Source organism: Pseudophryne corroboree, chromosome 9, assembly GCF_028390025.1.
Source record: "Pseudophryne corroboree isolate aPseCor3 chromosome 9, aPseCor3.hap2, whole genome shotgun sequence".
Lineage (NCBI taxonomy): Eukaryota > Metazoa > Chordata > Amphibia > Anura > Myobatrachidae > Pseudophryne > Pseudophryne corroboree.
Genome location: NC_086452.1, coordinates 101854098 through 101866470, shown reverse-complemented (window position 1 = coordinate 101866470; position 12373 = coordinate 101854098). Strand labels below are relative to the sequence as shown.

The window sequence follows — 12373 nt, the reverse complement described above, 5'->3', positions numbered from 1 at the left end:
GGTTGGCCACCCCTGCACTAGAGGATCCGTCTGTCGCCAAAAGCCAGGATCTCCCTTCTGTAGTGGCTACAGACTTCTCACCTCGTCGAGGGTCGGAGGTTCGGAATTCAAAACTGGATCCTGTTAACCAAGGAAGCAAGCCTCAGAGGTTGGGGAGCAGTCACCCAAGGGGTGCAGTTTCACGGAAGATGGTCAAGTCAGTAAGTCATCCTTCCAATCAACATTCTGGAACTCAGAGCCATGTACAACGCCCTTCTGCAGGCCTCATTTCTTCTTCAAGATCGGGCCATTCAGGTCCAGTCTGACAATGTGATGGCAGTGACGTACATAAACCGACAGGGCGGAACGAAAAGCAGAGCAGCAATGTCAGAGGTGTCAAGAATTCTCCTCTGGGCAGAAACAAATGCTGTTGCATTGTCAGCGGTCTTCATTCCGGGAGTAGACAACTGGGAAGCAGACTTCCGCAGCAGACATGACCTGCACCCGAGGGAGTGGGACCTTCACCCAGAAGTGTTCAGGTGCTTGATACGTCGATGGGGATATCCACAAATCGACATGATGGCCTCTCATCTCAACAAGAAGCTCAAGCAGTATTGTTCCAGGTTGAGAGACCCACAGGCAGTGGCAGTAGACACTCTGACGACTCCATGGGTCTATCAGGTGGTGTACGCATTTCTCCCACTTCCTCTGATCCCAAGAATTCTAAAAAGAATAAAAAGGGAAAAGGTTCAAGCAACACTCATTGCTCCGTACTGGCCAAGAAGGGCCTGGTACACGGACCTTCTGGAGATGCTCCTCGAAGTTCCGTGGCCTCTACCTCTTCGCAAGGATCTTCTGCAACAGGGCCCGTTCGTCTATCAGGACTTGACTTACCGTGGCTACGTTTGATGGCATGGAAGTTGAATGGATCATTGTAGGCAAAAGAGGGATCTCTAACAAAGTTATCCCGACTATGATCCAAGCCAGGAAGGGGGTAATGTCTAAACATTACTACTGTATTTGGAAGAAATACATCTCTTGGTGTGAGAGCAGTAATTTTTCTGCAGTGGAATTTCATCTGGGATGTTTCCTGCTTTTTTTGCAGGCAGGTGTGAATGTGGGCCTACGTTTGGGCTCCATAAAAGTCCAGATTTCAGCCATTTTCTTTTAAAAACAATTGGCTTCTCTCCCTGAGGTCCAGATGTTCTTAAAAGATGTTCGGATTGAATCTGCCTAGCGTGGCGGCACAGCAATGGAAACCTTCTGGAAGTCATATTAATGAGATACAGTGGCACAGTGCATCACATATTTCTGTCCGTTTGAGAGCAACTAAACCTCAAATTCTTTCTGAGATAATAAAGCTGTTTATGCTAATAAAATCCAGGATTTAGTACACAATGTAACGACAGAATGAATTTTGTGAACAGGGCGACAGCGTGCCATTGTATTTTGTAGAAGGGGATTTGGCCAGCCTCTCACAGATCACTGCCTGCTGCCACAGCATTGTATTCAGCACTGTAGTCTTAACGTGGAGCATTCTCCACCCAGCGGCTAAACTGTGTATTACATGGCGTTGGACACAACGCACGCCATAACGTTATTTACAACTCGCAACTCAGGATCCTAAATAGCGCGCTGTGAGCAACGATGTTTGAGGACACATCTGTATACGTAAAGAGGACAGCTCGTCACAGGAAATCCAACTCGCTGTTCGTTCCCTATGATCCCAATAAAACTGGGTGTCCTTCAAAGCAGACAATTGCATGCTGGATCAGGCTACCTATCCAGCATGCTTATTCCACGGCAAGTTTGCCGGTTCCAAAATCTGTATAGGCCCACTCTACTAGGTCAGTGGACTCTTCCTGGACGGCTGCCCGGGTGTCTCAGCTGTACAGATCAGCTGAGCGGCTACTTGGTCTGGTTCGAACAGGTTTGCTAAGTTTTACAAGTTCGATACTTTGGCCACTGAGGACCTTCAGTTTGGTCAATCAGTTCTACAGTAACCTCAGCACTCTCCCATGCGGTTAGGGAGCTTTGGTACATCCCCATGGTACTAAATGGAGCCCCAGTATCCTCTAGGACATAAGAGAAAATAGGATTTTAATTACCTACCGGTAAATTATTTTCTCATAGTTCATAGAGGATACTGGGCGCCCGCCCGATGCTTCGTTCTTCCTGCACTGTTACTGTACTTGGTTAAGTATTGTTGGTTCAGCTGTTGCTGTTCTTGTTTAAAGTTGGGTTAGCGTAGCTTTCCTCTGGTTTGTGTGTGCTGGTTCGGAATCTCACCACTATCCTTTATATCCTTCTCTCAAAGTATGTCCGTCTCCTCGGGCACAGTTTCCTAGACTGAATCTGGTAGGAGGGGCATAGAGGGAGGAGCCAGTCCACACTATCAAATTCTTAAAGGGCCCATGGCTCCTAGTTGACCTGTCTATACCCATGGTACTAAATGGAACCCCAGTATCCTCTACGGAGTACGAGCAAAGGATTTACCGGTAGGTAATTAAAATCCTATTTTCTGAGTGTAGGATTGCAAAATCACTAAAAGTCCTGATTTATCTGCCCAGTGTGACCGGAACCGCCAGTCGGCGGCTATTGATGATAGGTTGATTGGGGAAATTCTTCATGTTGAAAATCAGGATCGGGGAATTGAGATTTTTCCGCTTGTTCAATATTCCCAATTCCTCGACACAGGCATTTGGGTGTAGGAAATTGGGACAATCCGTCAAAGATGTATGGGGGCCTTAATGCACACTTTCCAAGGGATGCGATTAAGATGCTGGCTGTCAGGATCACGGCAGCTGGAATGCCAACACCAGAATCTGGCCAGCTGTCAGATTGCCGAAGCTGGAATCCCTACAGAGGGGGCTCATTCAGACTGGATCGCTGCAGCGATCGCAGTCTGAAGCCCTTTGGGGAGTGCACATGTGCAGCGGGCGAACTGCGCTGGTGCACCCTGGGAGGCCCAGTGAGATGAGAAAGCATCTCAGGGCTCCGATCGCCTCTGCCTGATTGACAGAGTCAGGAGGCCAATGTTGAAATCTTGACAGCCGGTATCCCGATTGCAAGTATTGTGGGCAGGTTAGGGCTAGTGCCCAAAGGGGGGGGGGGGGGGGTTAGGTATAGGCACCTCCTGGGGGGGTTTAAGGTTAAGCTGGGGGGGGGGGGGATTCGGGGAAAAGGGGTTGGTGTTAGGCACCACCAGAATGAATTTAGGGTCAGGCACTAAGGGAGAGGTTAGGGTTAGGCTGCGGGAAGGGAGGGGTTGGGGACAAGGGGGAACCATTTTACCTCCCCCCTTCAGTATTTCAATTATCGGGAAGCCGGCATTGATATACTGACTGACGGCATCCTGTATACTGGTAAATCATACTGAATCCCTTTCCAGCATGTTTGCATATCACATTGTACAGTACTGTACCAATTTTCTATTACTTATTTTTATTGTACTTTTGTACGTTATATTGTGAGTTGGCAACTGAATTCTATTAGACTCAACTTCACACACACACACACACACACACACACACACACACACACACACACACACACACACACACATTCACCACCTTCCTCCAAATTGAATGGTACCTCTAGACTCTTTTTAAAATATTATTCCACCAACCAAGCCTAGGTTAAATGAAAGCAAGGTAAACTGTGTCATGCCTTCAGCATCAGTTTATGTTTGTTATATACGCTTATTCTGTGTAAGCTCCACCTAGTGGTCAGTCCAATATAAGCTTAGTTTGTATCTCATAGGCTTCTGTTGAATTTTCCCAGTGCACTCTGGGTATATGATAGCCCAAACCCACAAGGTCACGTCAAGAGTTGCAGCTATATTCACCCCTTTGTAACAGCAACAATGGTGAGAATTCAGACTTCTATTTTGCTATCATTAGATCTCACAAATCAGAGCTTTTGGCCTTGTTCAGAGGTGGGTAGAGTTTCATGCACAGTTGTGATTTTGCACGCATATGCTAATGATTCAGCCATCTTCCTGAGTCCCAATGCTGGCTCCTCACATCCACTGCTCATGTACATAAGCGGTAACAGTGGTCGCACGTCTGAGCAACCGTCTCACCTAAGGCGCCGGGGTCTCTCCAGCAGCAAGTTAATTCTAAGAGGCTGACCAGGGAATGCAGAGAAAACGGTCCCAACAGGATTGCACTTATAGCCGCTGCCCATTCCCTACCTCATATGCTGAATACTGTACTCGTTGCTCACATTGTGAATAAATTCTCTGTCCATGTGCTATCGCTAATCCATGTAGTGCAGTGCAGCTTTGGCGCATGTGCTATGGCTGTCCAACACTGACACTGCGTTGCACCTCTGAATGAGGCCCTTTATTATGTTTATGTATTAGTAATCCGTAAACTGTGTAGTATATTCTCATGTATGTGTTTGATGTTATTTGCATACATTGTCATAGCTCATACTATAACCATTGTAGTTTTTATGTTTGCATTGAATGAAGTGCATATTCCAATTCTATTGTTTGTGTAATAGTTTTACCACTCAATTCAATTCTCTTCACGAATCCTATTTTTATTACAGTAAAGCACTATTCTTCAGATTTTCACATGTACTTTAGATTTGATTGACTGAAAATAAGTGGTTATACACTCTGTCAACTTAGACTCAAGCCATAGAGAAGGTTGTAGAGAGGACAGAACAAACCCCATTTATATAACAAGTGTTGAGGGGAGAAGGTATTCTATAATTTTTGGGGAAAATGTTAGAGTGTATCACTAATGATAGCATAACTAATAGAACCTAGTCTATCGCATAGAGCAGGAACATCATGTTTAGCTCCAGGCTTAGAATCTTGACCAGACACTGGGCCTGATTCAGCCCGGATGCAGTCCCGATTCGAAAAGGCTATGTTATAGGCACACTATATAAAAGGAGAAAATATATTGAATTTTGCACTTAAAACAAATAATATGGCAAATAAGGGCTCAATAGAAGCTGATAGAAAACTTAATGATCCTTTCCACTATAAAAATGAGAAGATTCATTGTCACTGTTTTGGGTGTACAGAAGTCAACTCAACTTGGTTAGCTCTCATGATGTCCTACACATCATTATCCTACTCATTCTTATTTTTAGAAAAATGGTCAATATAAAATCATAATCATTATCAATCTGAATCAAACAATGAGCTGAAGGCAACTAAACAGATCAGGAGCCAAAATGAACAGTAATAAAATAATTATTGTGTTCTTACTTGCTATGACTGCTGGATCATTTTGCCCTCCATCTGGCTTCACCCACAGTTCTACAGTGAAAATTTCTCGAGGTATTTGCAGCTCAGTGTCTGGGTTTAATACCAACTGATTGTGTCCTCCAGGAAAGTAGAGGGAACCATCAACAGAACTCTTCTCATGCAGTGCAAACTGTACGGAGTAATTTGATAATATCCTCTTTGTGTTGAGTAATTCTGTATCTCGGGGGTATCTTCTCTTTACTGTCAGTGGAACAACCTGTCCTTTAACTGTTCTAGTACTTCTCCTGAGGGACTGTTTGTGAGACTTTTTAGAAATTAGTTTATGATAGCTGTCATTGTGGATCATATTCCATAGAGTTCTGTTTTCCAACTTAGCTGATGCGTTCCTGCTTTTATCACAGTTTTTTTCCTCCTTTTGCGTCTCTAAGCAACATTCATCTGATCCATCGTGTTTTTGGCTTCCAAATCCCCTGGCTCCTGTTCCATACCATTGCTCTCGCGTAGGGTATACTTCATGGGAATGGCGATGGAGACTGACCAACGTTCTTTTATCTTGACCAACTCTGCAGGAATCTTTCATAGATAGTTCCCGCAGCCGCTCTGCCCTCAGAACCAATTCCTGTTTGTACTGAAGAATGGGATCTTCTCTATGGGGTCTACCCCAACAGGAGAAGAAGAAAAAAGTCAAAAGAGGTATCTCCAAGCATCGCATCTTGGTTCCCACCACCCAGAGCTCCAGATGCAATAAATGAGCACACTAGCAGACCACTGCAGAAACTGTCGATAAAAAGAAAGTCTTTTTATATATTTTTTTATACAATATTAACCGCCTGTATAATTAGTTTATGCTGCTTTTGTTCATCTGTATGAATAAAGCGATAAATGTTCTCCATGTTTTAGACATTGTTCCTGTTTTCTTTTGGAACTTCATTTCTTTTCTGCTTATGTATCACTCACATTGTTTTAGGGGTGTCCATTGTCCACCATTCACTTTATGTTACTTCCCCTCTCTATCGTTCCTACATTTTCTCACATTTCACTGTGTCGGGAAGCAATTTAGCGGACTGTTCTCTGCGTAGTGCAGGAGCTGTGGGATGATTATCCTTTGCTGATGTAGATGTGATGTTACAGCCCCCAGTGGATTCTTAACATATGTTCCCAGGCCAGATGTTGAACTGACACATGTGTAGCATATGTTTAACACATGCTCTCTACAGCCATAATTCTCCACCTTACAAAAGTTCACTTACAGATCTCTTGCAAAGTTTACCACCTCTCCAATTCACAGAATTGTGGTCATTTCTTTATGGTAGGTGCGACAAGTAGCCACAGCAGTACAGAACTACAAGGAGGAGTAGAAATAAAGGTCTGCCGGGGACAGACAGGTGTACAAACAGTGCGAGCAAGATAAACAAGTAGAAGTGGGCATCTAATATTATTATGCAATAAATAGTAGTAAATTCAGAAATAATGTCCTCACATAAAATAATTACATATGAAGGAAGAATGGAAACATGGACGGTGTAAATGTAACAGGCACCTGTATTAAAGGATGGGTGAAGCTAAATGACTTAATTATATTATTTAGCTATTGTAGCACTGTACAGCTGAATAACTTGTTGATTTTTTGCATATTGACCTGGATATAAATGTTTCAGACATTTGCAGTCTATTCGGTTGTTTAGAATTTTTTGTTTTGTAAGAGAGGAGAAAGGTGGATTGCACCAATATTGCAGACAGTTGTGGTGAGTGGTCTTGAAGAATGTGACGTTCTCCCAGGCTTGTGTCACATGTCAATAGTCCCACGAGCCTGTGATGCTCCAAATCCCTATGATAAATTAGAAGAGAAACCCTTGTGAGAGAAAGAAGGCAGAGCTGTAATCACTAGATCACAGTCACTAGTGATATCACTAAAGTGTATATGAGCAATCAACTTGTAGTAATGCTAGACCAGGGGTATGCAACATGCAGCGCCTCAGCTGCTGTGGAACTAAACATCCCAGCATGCCCACCCACAGATTTAGCATGCTGTAACACTAGCAAAACGGAGTCCAGGCATGCTGGAATGTGTAGTTCCACAGTAGATGGAGGGCCTCATATTGAATACCCCCTGCTGTAGACTCTTATGAGCTTGATCTGAGATGTGTGCTGATGTCTCTGGAGCTACGATTGCGTACGCAGCTAATGTGTGAATATATGCTAAGGCTGCAGCCGCCTGGGTTCGTATTGAGACACCCACCAGTGGCTTTGCTTGTCCCAGTGGCTGCATACAAACACGCATTGTCACTTGTAGATCAGTCAATTATGGAACTTCTGAGTAGATCTACGGTTGCGCAGCATGGCCGCATAAGATGAGATGCCAGAGCCACTGTAACTGCATATGGGAAACAGTTGCCTGCGTTATTGTCGCTACTCTCCGTTACCTCCCCGCAAACGCTTTCTTCCTGCCACTCACTTTGTGAATGGATCCTCTGCAACCGCTGTCACAAGACCACATGCGCAGTGTGACTTAGACGCTTGCGCAGTGGGATGATAATCGCCCGGCTGCGAAAACATTGAGTTTTTGCATAAAACTCTTATATATGCCTTTTATATGCAGGGAACATCTGCACTATAGAGGTGATTGTTTAAGTACACTTTTTTTTAACATACCTAATAACTTGTATTTTTTTTTTTTTAAGCAGACGTCAGAACGTGAAATAACTTGTGACCTGAAACATATTTGTTCATAAAAAGGAACATGTACAGAGGGAGTAGAATATACATCACACCCTGCGGTGAAGGGTAGGACAGTGATCTAACTGCTGAGCCAGGTAAGCTAAATGTTTCAATAAAGACTGCTCCATCTTTAGTCCCAGCTAAGGCAGAAGATGAGGAATTCCTCAGCCATTGTTTCCACTTTCTTTCTCAGTGGAGATGCACCCAAATCTGCACATCTGTCCTATTTCAGCAACTAGGAGAAGGTATATGGGAGGGGAGGAATCTGTAAAAGTATACAGTGTGGTTTCTGGTAGATAACAAACAAAGCAGATTTCGGTGCAAAAATGTAATAATAAAACAATAAGCAACTTTTACTTTCATTTATTAAGATACTAAACATGCCTTACAATTGTTAACAGTTCCAGGAAATTATATCTTTACTGCTAATGCCAGCCATATTTAGATTTTCATCTGAAGGATGGTTGATTGAGAGCAAAAGCAATCTTAATTATGCAATTATTCAGATGATCTTTAATTATGCAATTATTCAGATGATCTATACCAATAGCAACAGGTTAGACCTACATGCACATTAGCTGTCTTGCACTACAGCATGCAAATCTGATTGGCTGCTACAGGTTGTACCATTGCTTGTGATTCGTCAGTGAATAACTCTGTTTGGTCTGTAATGTAGAACAGGTTGAAAACAACGTTCTTGCATAAATATATGATCAACTCCTTAATTTAAAAGCTTTATGAGATCTGAAAATTAAGTATTTTACTTTGATCATTATAATCATAACCGCTCAAGTCTTCACCCCCTAACTTGTCCATAATCCTAGAATAAATTTAAAAAGCCATGACCTCTGCTACTCAAGAGCACTTAAGGTGATGCATTATGTCTGCTAGGACCTGTACGCTACAAGCAATTTAATGGAGTCTAACATCATCATCTTTCCTCTGTATTCATTATCGCTTGTTGCTTCACTTAATTACTCTTTTGTTTGCCTCACACTTTACTGAATACTTTCTCAGCTGTGCTCATGAATTTGCAGTGTTTTGTGTCCTCCTCACATACTTCTTTTCTTATAATATTGTGTTCTTAGGGTGTATCTTATACAGTACATTAGTCAGTAGTGTCCTACACTTACAGTAAGTGTGCTGTCAGCTGTTATAAGTTCCAGGCAGCCGCCAGCAATCACAGACAGATAATCCTTAAACAGTATCTCTGTAGGGATAATAGGTAATAAAACAAAGACAATCACTATGCTCTATTCACTGTCACCAGCGAGAGATGCCTAATACAGCTCCATGGATCTGCTGCATGCTTTCTCTTTTTATTCTTATTAACATTTGCTATATAGATGTAGCCTAAGCATATTCCGTTGTGCTTTACAAATTTTATTCATCAATACACATTAATCTTTCTATGCAATATTCTATTTGTGTCTGATGCTTCCGGTTACCTGTTCTCTCCTCTGTCGTCCCTATAACACAGTTCCAACTTAAGTTTAACTATAATCACCAGGGGAACTCTTCCATAATTCTATCACTCTTCCTGCTCTGCTGTAATAGTAACCACAAAATCACATTACCCTCTGAATATCTGCTGATGGCAGCCCCAAAAGAATATCATCTACATACCTGTGAAATATTTCAGCTGTTCCCATCAGTTGCTTAATGAGCTCTCTGTAGTTTCCCAGCTGAGTACCAGTGACCTTGGTACAAACAGACTACAAATGAATAAGCTCTATCTCGGTCTCTTCACTTGAAAAATGAGTCCACAGCCAATGCATCTTAATTAATAGGGCATGTATTTGTTACAGCATCAAGGTGCACGGGTCTAGTGACCCACCTGTAACTCCTTCCAGGTAGTCTGTCCCAAGCTCCCTTATTTTCCTCTCTCTGTGATCACATCCCTCTGTCCTTTTATCTCAGTTCTCCTCTCTGCCCCCTCCCGGCGCCCCTTTTTCTGTTCCTATTCATAGTCAGGATCTCTTGTCTTTTCTCCCCCCTTTTTTTTATAATTTCAGACTCCTCCCTACTCGCCATGAAACCCCCCTCTCTGCAGAAGGTTCCTATTTGGGTGGGCTTTTCATATCAGGATGAGCTAATCCTCTCTATCCCCTTACAAAAAAAAATAAAAAATTCTATTTACTACCTTCACTCACGACTTGTTTTGATGACTGCTTTCAAACCCCAGAAAACACGTCAGTTTTCACACCTGCCTGTCCTGTGAGGAACAAGCCGCAGTCCCTGAGTACAAAAATAAAATCTCCATGCCCCTCTTCAGACCCCCACACTGAGCTCTGATTTACGTTTGCACATACTGTACTACTTTATTCATTCTGCTGAAGAAAAAAAGGAGAGAGAGGGACAGAGAAAGAGGGGGAAAAAAAAAGATATTGGAAAAGACAGACACATGTAGGTGTTGCTGAAACAAACAGTGGGGGAGACATTCAAGTATGTGTTCTGATGTAAAATAATACAAAAAATAAGAATAATAAGGAATCAACTAAGTGACCAATTCGCATCTGTCAAATTAAAAGATTTAAAATTTCAAAGGCACTGATTGCATCCCTAATGGGTGCTGGAGGGACAAATATAATGTTTGATTGATTTATATATGTCTAAAAAACATGATGAGTTTTTGGGCACAGGAGCTTGCAATCTAATCTGCCATGACAAAACACTGATTTACCTAGAACATTTTTTGTCAGAGAGTGTGTGTGTGTGTGTGTGTGTGTGTGTGTGTGTGTGTGTGTGTGTGTGTGGGGGGGGGGGGGGGTGTCTAGGCACTTGTTAGTCAATTCTACAGGGCACATTTCTACTGCTAGTAAATAACAGAGAAGGGAGCCTAGAGGAGAGCAGGATTAGGGAAATGAGAAATAGGAGAGCACACAGTAGGGATGAGCTGTAGAAGTGGGAGATAGGACAGAGATGCAGGGTCACCAGTTCACAGACACAGACAGTCAGCTGTGTGTGGGAGGACAGCACCTCATTCATAAAATCAGCAGCATGCTCTTACCTAGGCTCACAGGCGCTTATATTACCTAGGTTGGCAGTGTACTATCCGGCTGTGCAGCTTCTCCTGCTGTTGCTACTAATCCATTCATAACAAGTTTGATCGTTTCCACATCAAGATCACGGGCTGTTTAGTCTCTTGTCTCATTCTCTCTCTCTCTCTCTCTCTCTCTCTCTCTCTCTCTCTCTCTCTCTCTCACTCTCCACCCCTTTCTCTCTTTCATTCCCAAGCTCACCACTCTTCACTTCAAATTTTGGCAGCTTAAAGTGAACAACAAAAAAATGTTCAAACATTTCAGTGTTTTCCTCATCTTGTAATTTAATTTTGACATCCCAGACCTGCTCACCAACACTCCTATCTTTCTACCCCCTTCGTCTGCCCACTCTTTCCTTACGCACATTCCCTAATCCTTTATTTTGTGTTTGATCGTTTTCTCCTGAGCTATCAATACGGCATTATTAGTATATTCATACCGGCCAACCTGACTACTTTTCCCCAGTGAGATAATAATTTATTTCTGCCTTTTTCATACTTGTTTCCCAGCTGCATTCACCTGTGATAAATTACCTGGAGGGAAAGAAGTAGGAATACAGCACTTATAGTGACAGCAGTAGAGCGTACAAGTCATTAGAGGTCATTCCAGGATGGGTGTAAATGTGATTTGGCTAACATCTTAGGCTGAAACGACCTTTGCCGCCAGGTTTGCCACGCTGCTGTCCAGTCTTTCATCTGCGTTGTGATAAACGTTGCGATGCGGCTTGGAATCCCCTTCCCATTTAAAGGCATTTTTAACATCAGTTAACAAATTAAAGTCCAGGTTACTGCGATTGTAAAATTAGTGTGGAAATCCAAAGTACAGTATTACTTCTGGAAAAGGGTCAGGTCGCCAGCTATGTATTAAATTTATCCTTGTAGTAAAATGTCCCCTTTATTTTACTTTTTTCTTTATAATAATTGCCTGTCCTTCGCTGCATTCATTATATTTTGACATATTTAAATAATGATATAACATAAAAGTTAGAATGAATAATTGTCTGCTTCTATTTCCATTGCTCTTTAGATTAGCAGGACGCTGGCGCATGGCGCTACTCGACAAATATTTGCTTAACTTGCGTTTAGATGGGAGAATTTCCAGGTGCTTACATCACCAGTCGTGATGGCCAGAATGACGCATCGATGTTACTTCTCCTGGTGTATCCACTTATTCCAGGATTTACTTAATGAAGTAATAACTCGTATAACTGCACAAAGTCAGTGGCGGGCTTTTAGTGGCACTGCGGCACCAGGCGTTACACTTCCTTGAAATCAGCGCTTTTGTTCTTGTATCAGCCGTTTGTGACTGTATCATTCATCCATACTGTACATCCCAAACCTTAGTATGGTACGCTCAGTTCTCTGGTATGGAAAAACGCCATGCCCGCTGCATTGTAGCACTACAT

At 42.7% G+C, this 12373-nt stretch overlaps 1 protein-coding gene across 3 annotated transcripts in view; it reads right to left on the bottom strand.

Annotated features, from left to right (window-relative positions):
- The window catches only part of PAPPA2 (pappalysin 2), a 560359-nt gene extending 550563 nt beyond the window's left edge, over positions 1-9796 (bottom strand). The window contains exons 1-2 of one of the 3 annotated variants that reach the window (XM_063939706.1): positions 9554-9796; positions 5210-7037 (exon numbers count right to left, since the gene is read on the bottom strand). In XM_063939706.1, the coding sequence (XP_063795776.1) occupies positions 5210-5921 (712 nt within the window). In that variant the 5' untranslated portion in view covers positions 5922-7037; positions 9554-9796. The remainder of the gene's footprint in view (positions 1-5209; positions 7038-9553) is intronic. The other 2 variants (XM_063939705.1, XM_063939704.1) reach the window with 2 other exon arrangements.
- Between the last annotated feature and the right edge of the window lie 2577 nt (positions 9797-12373).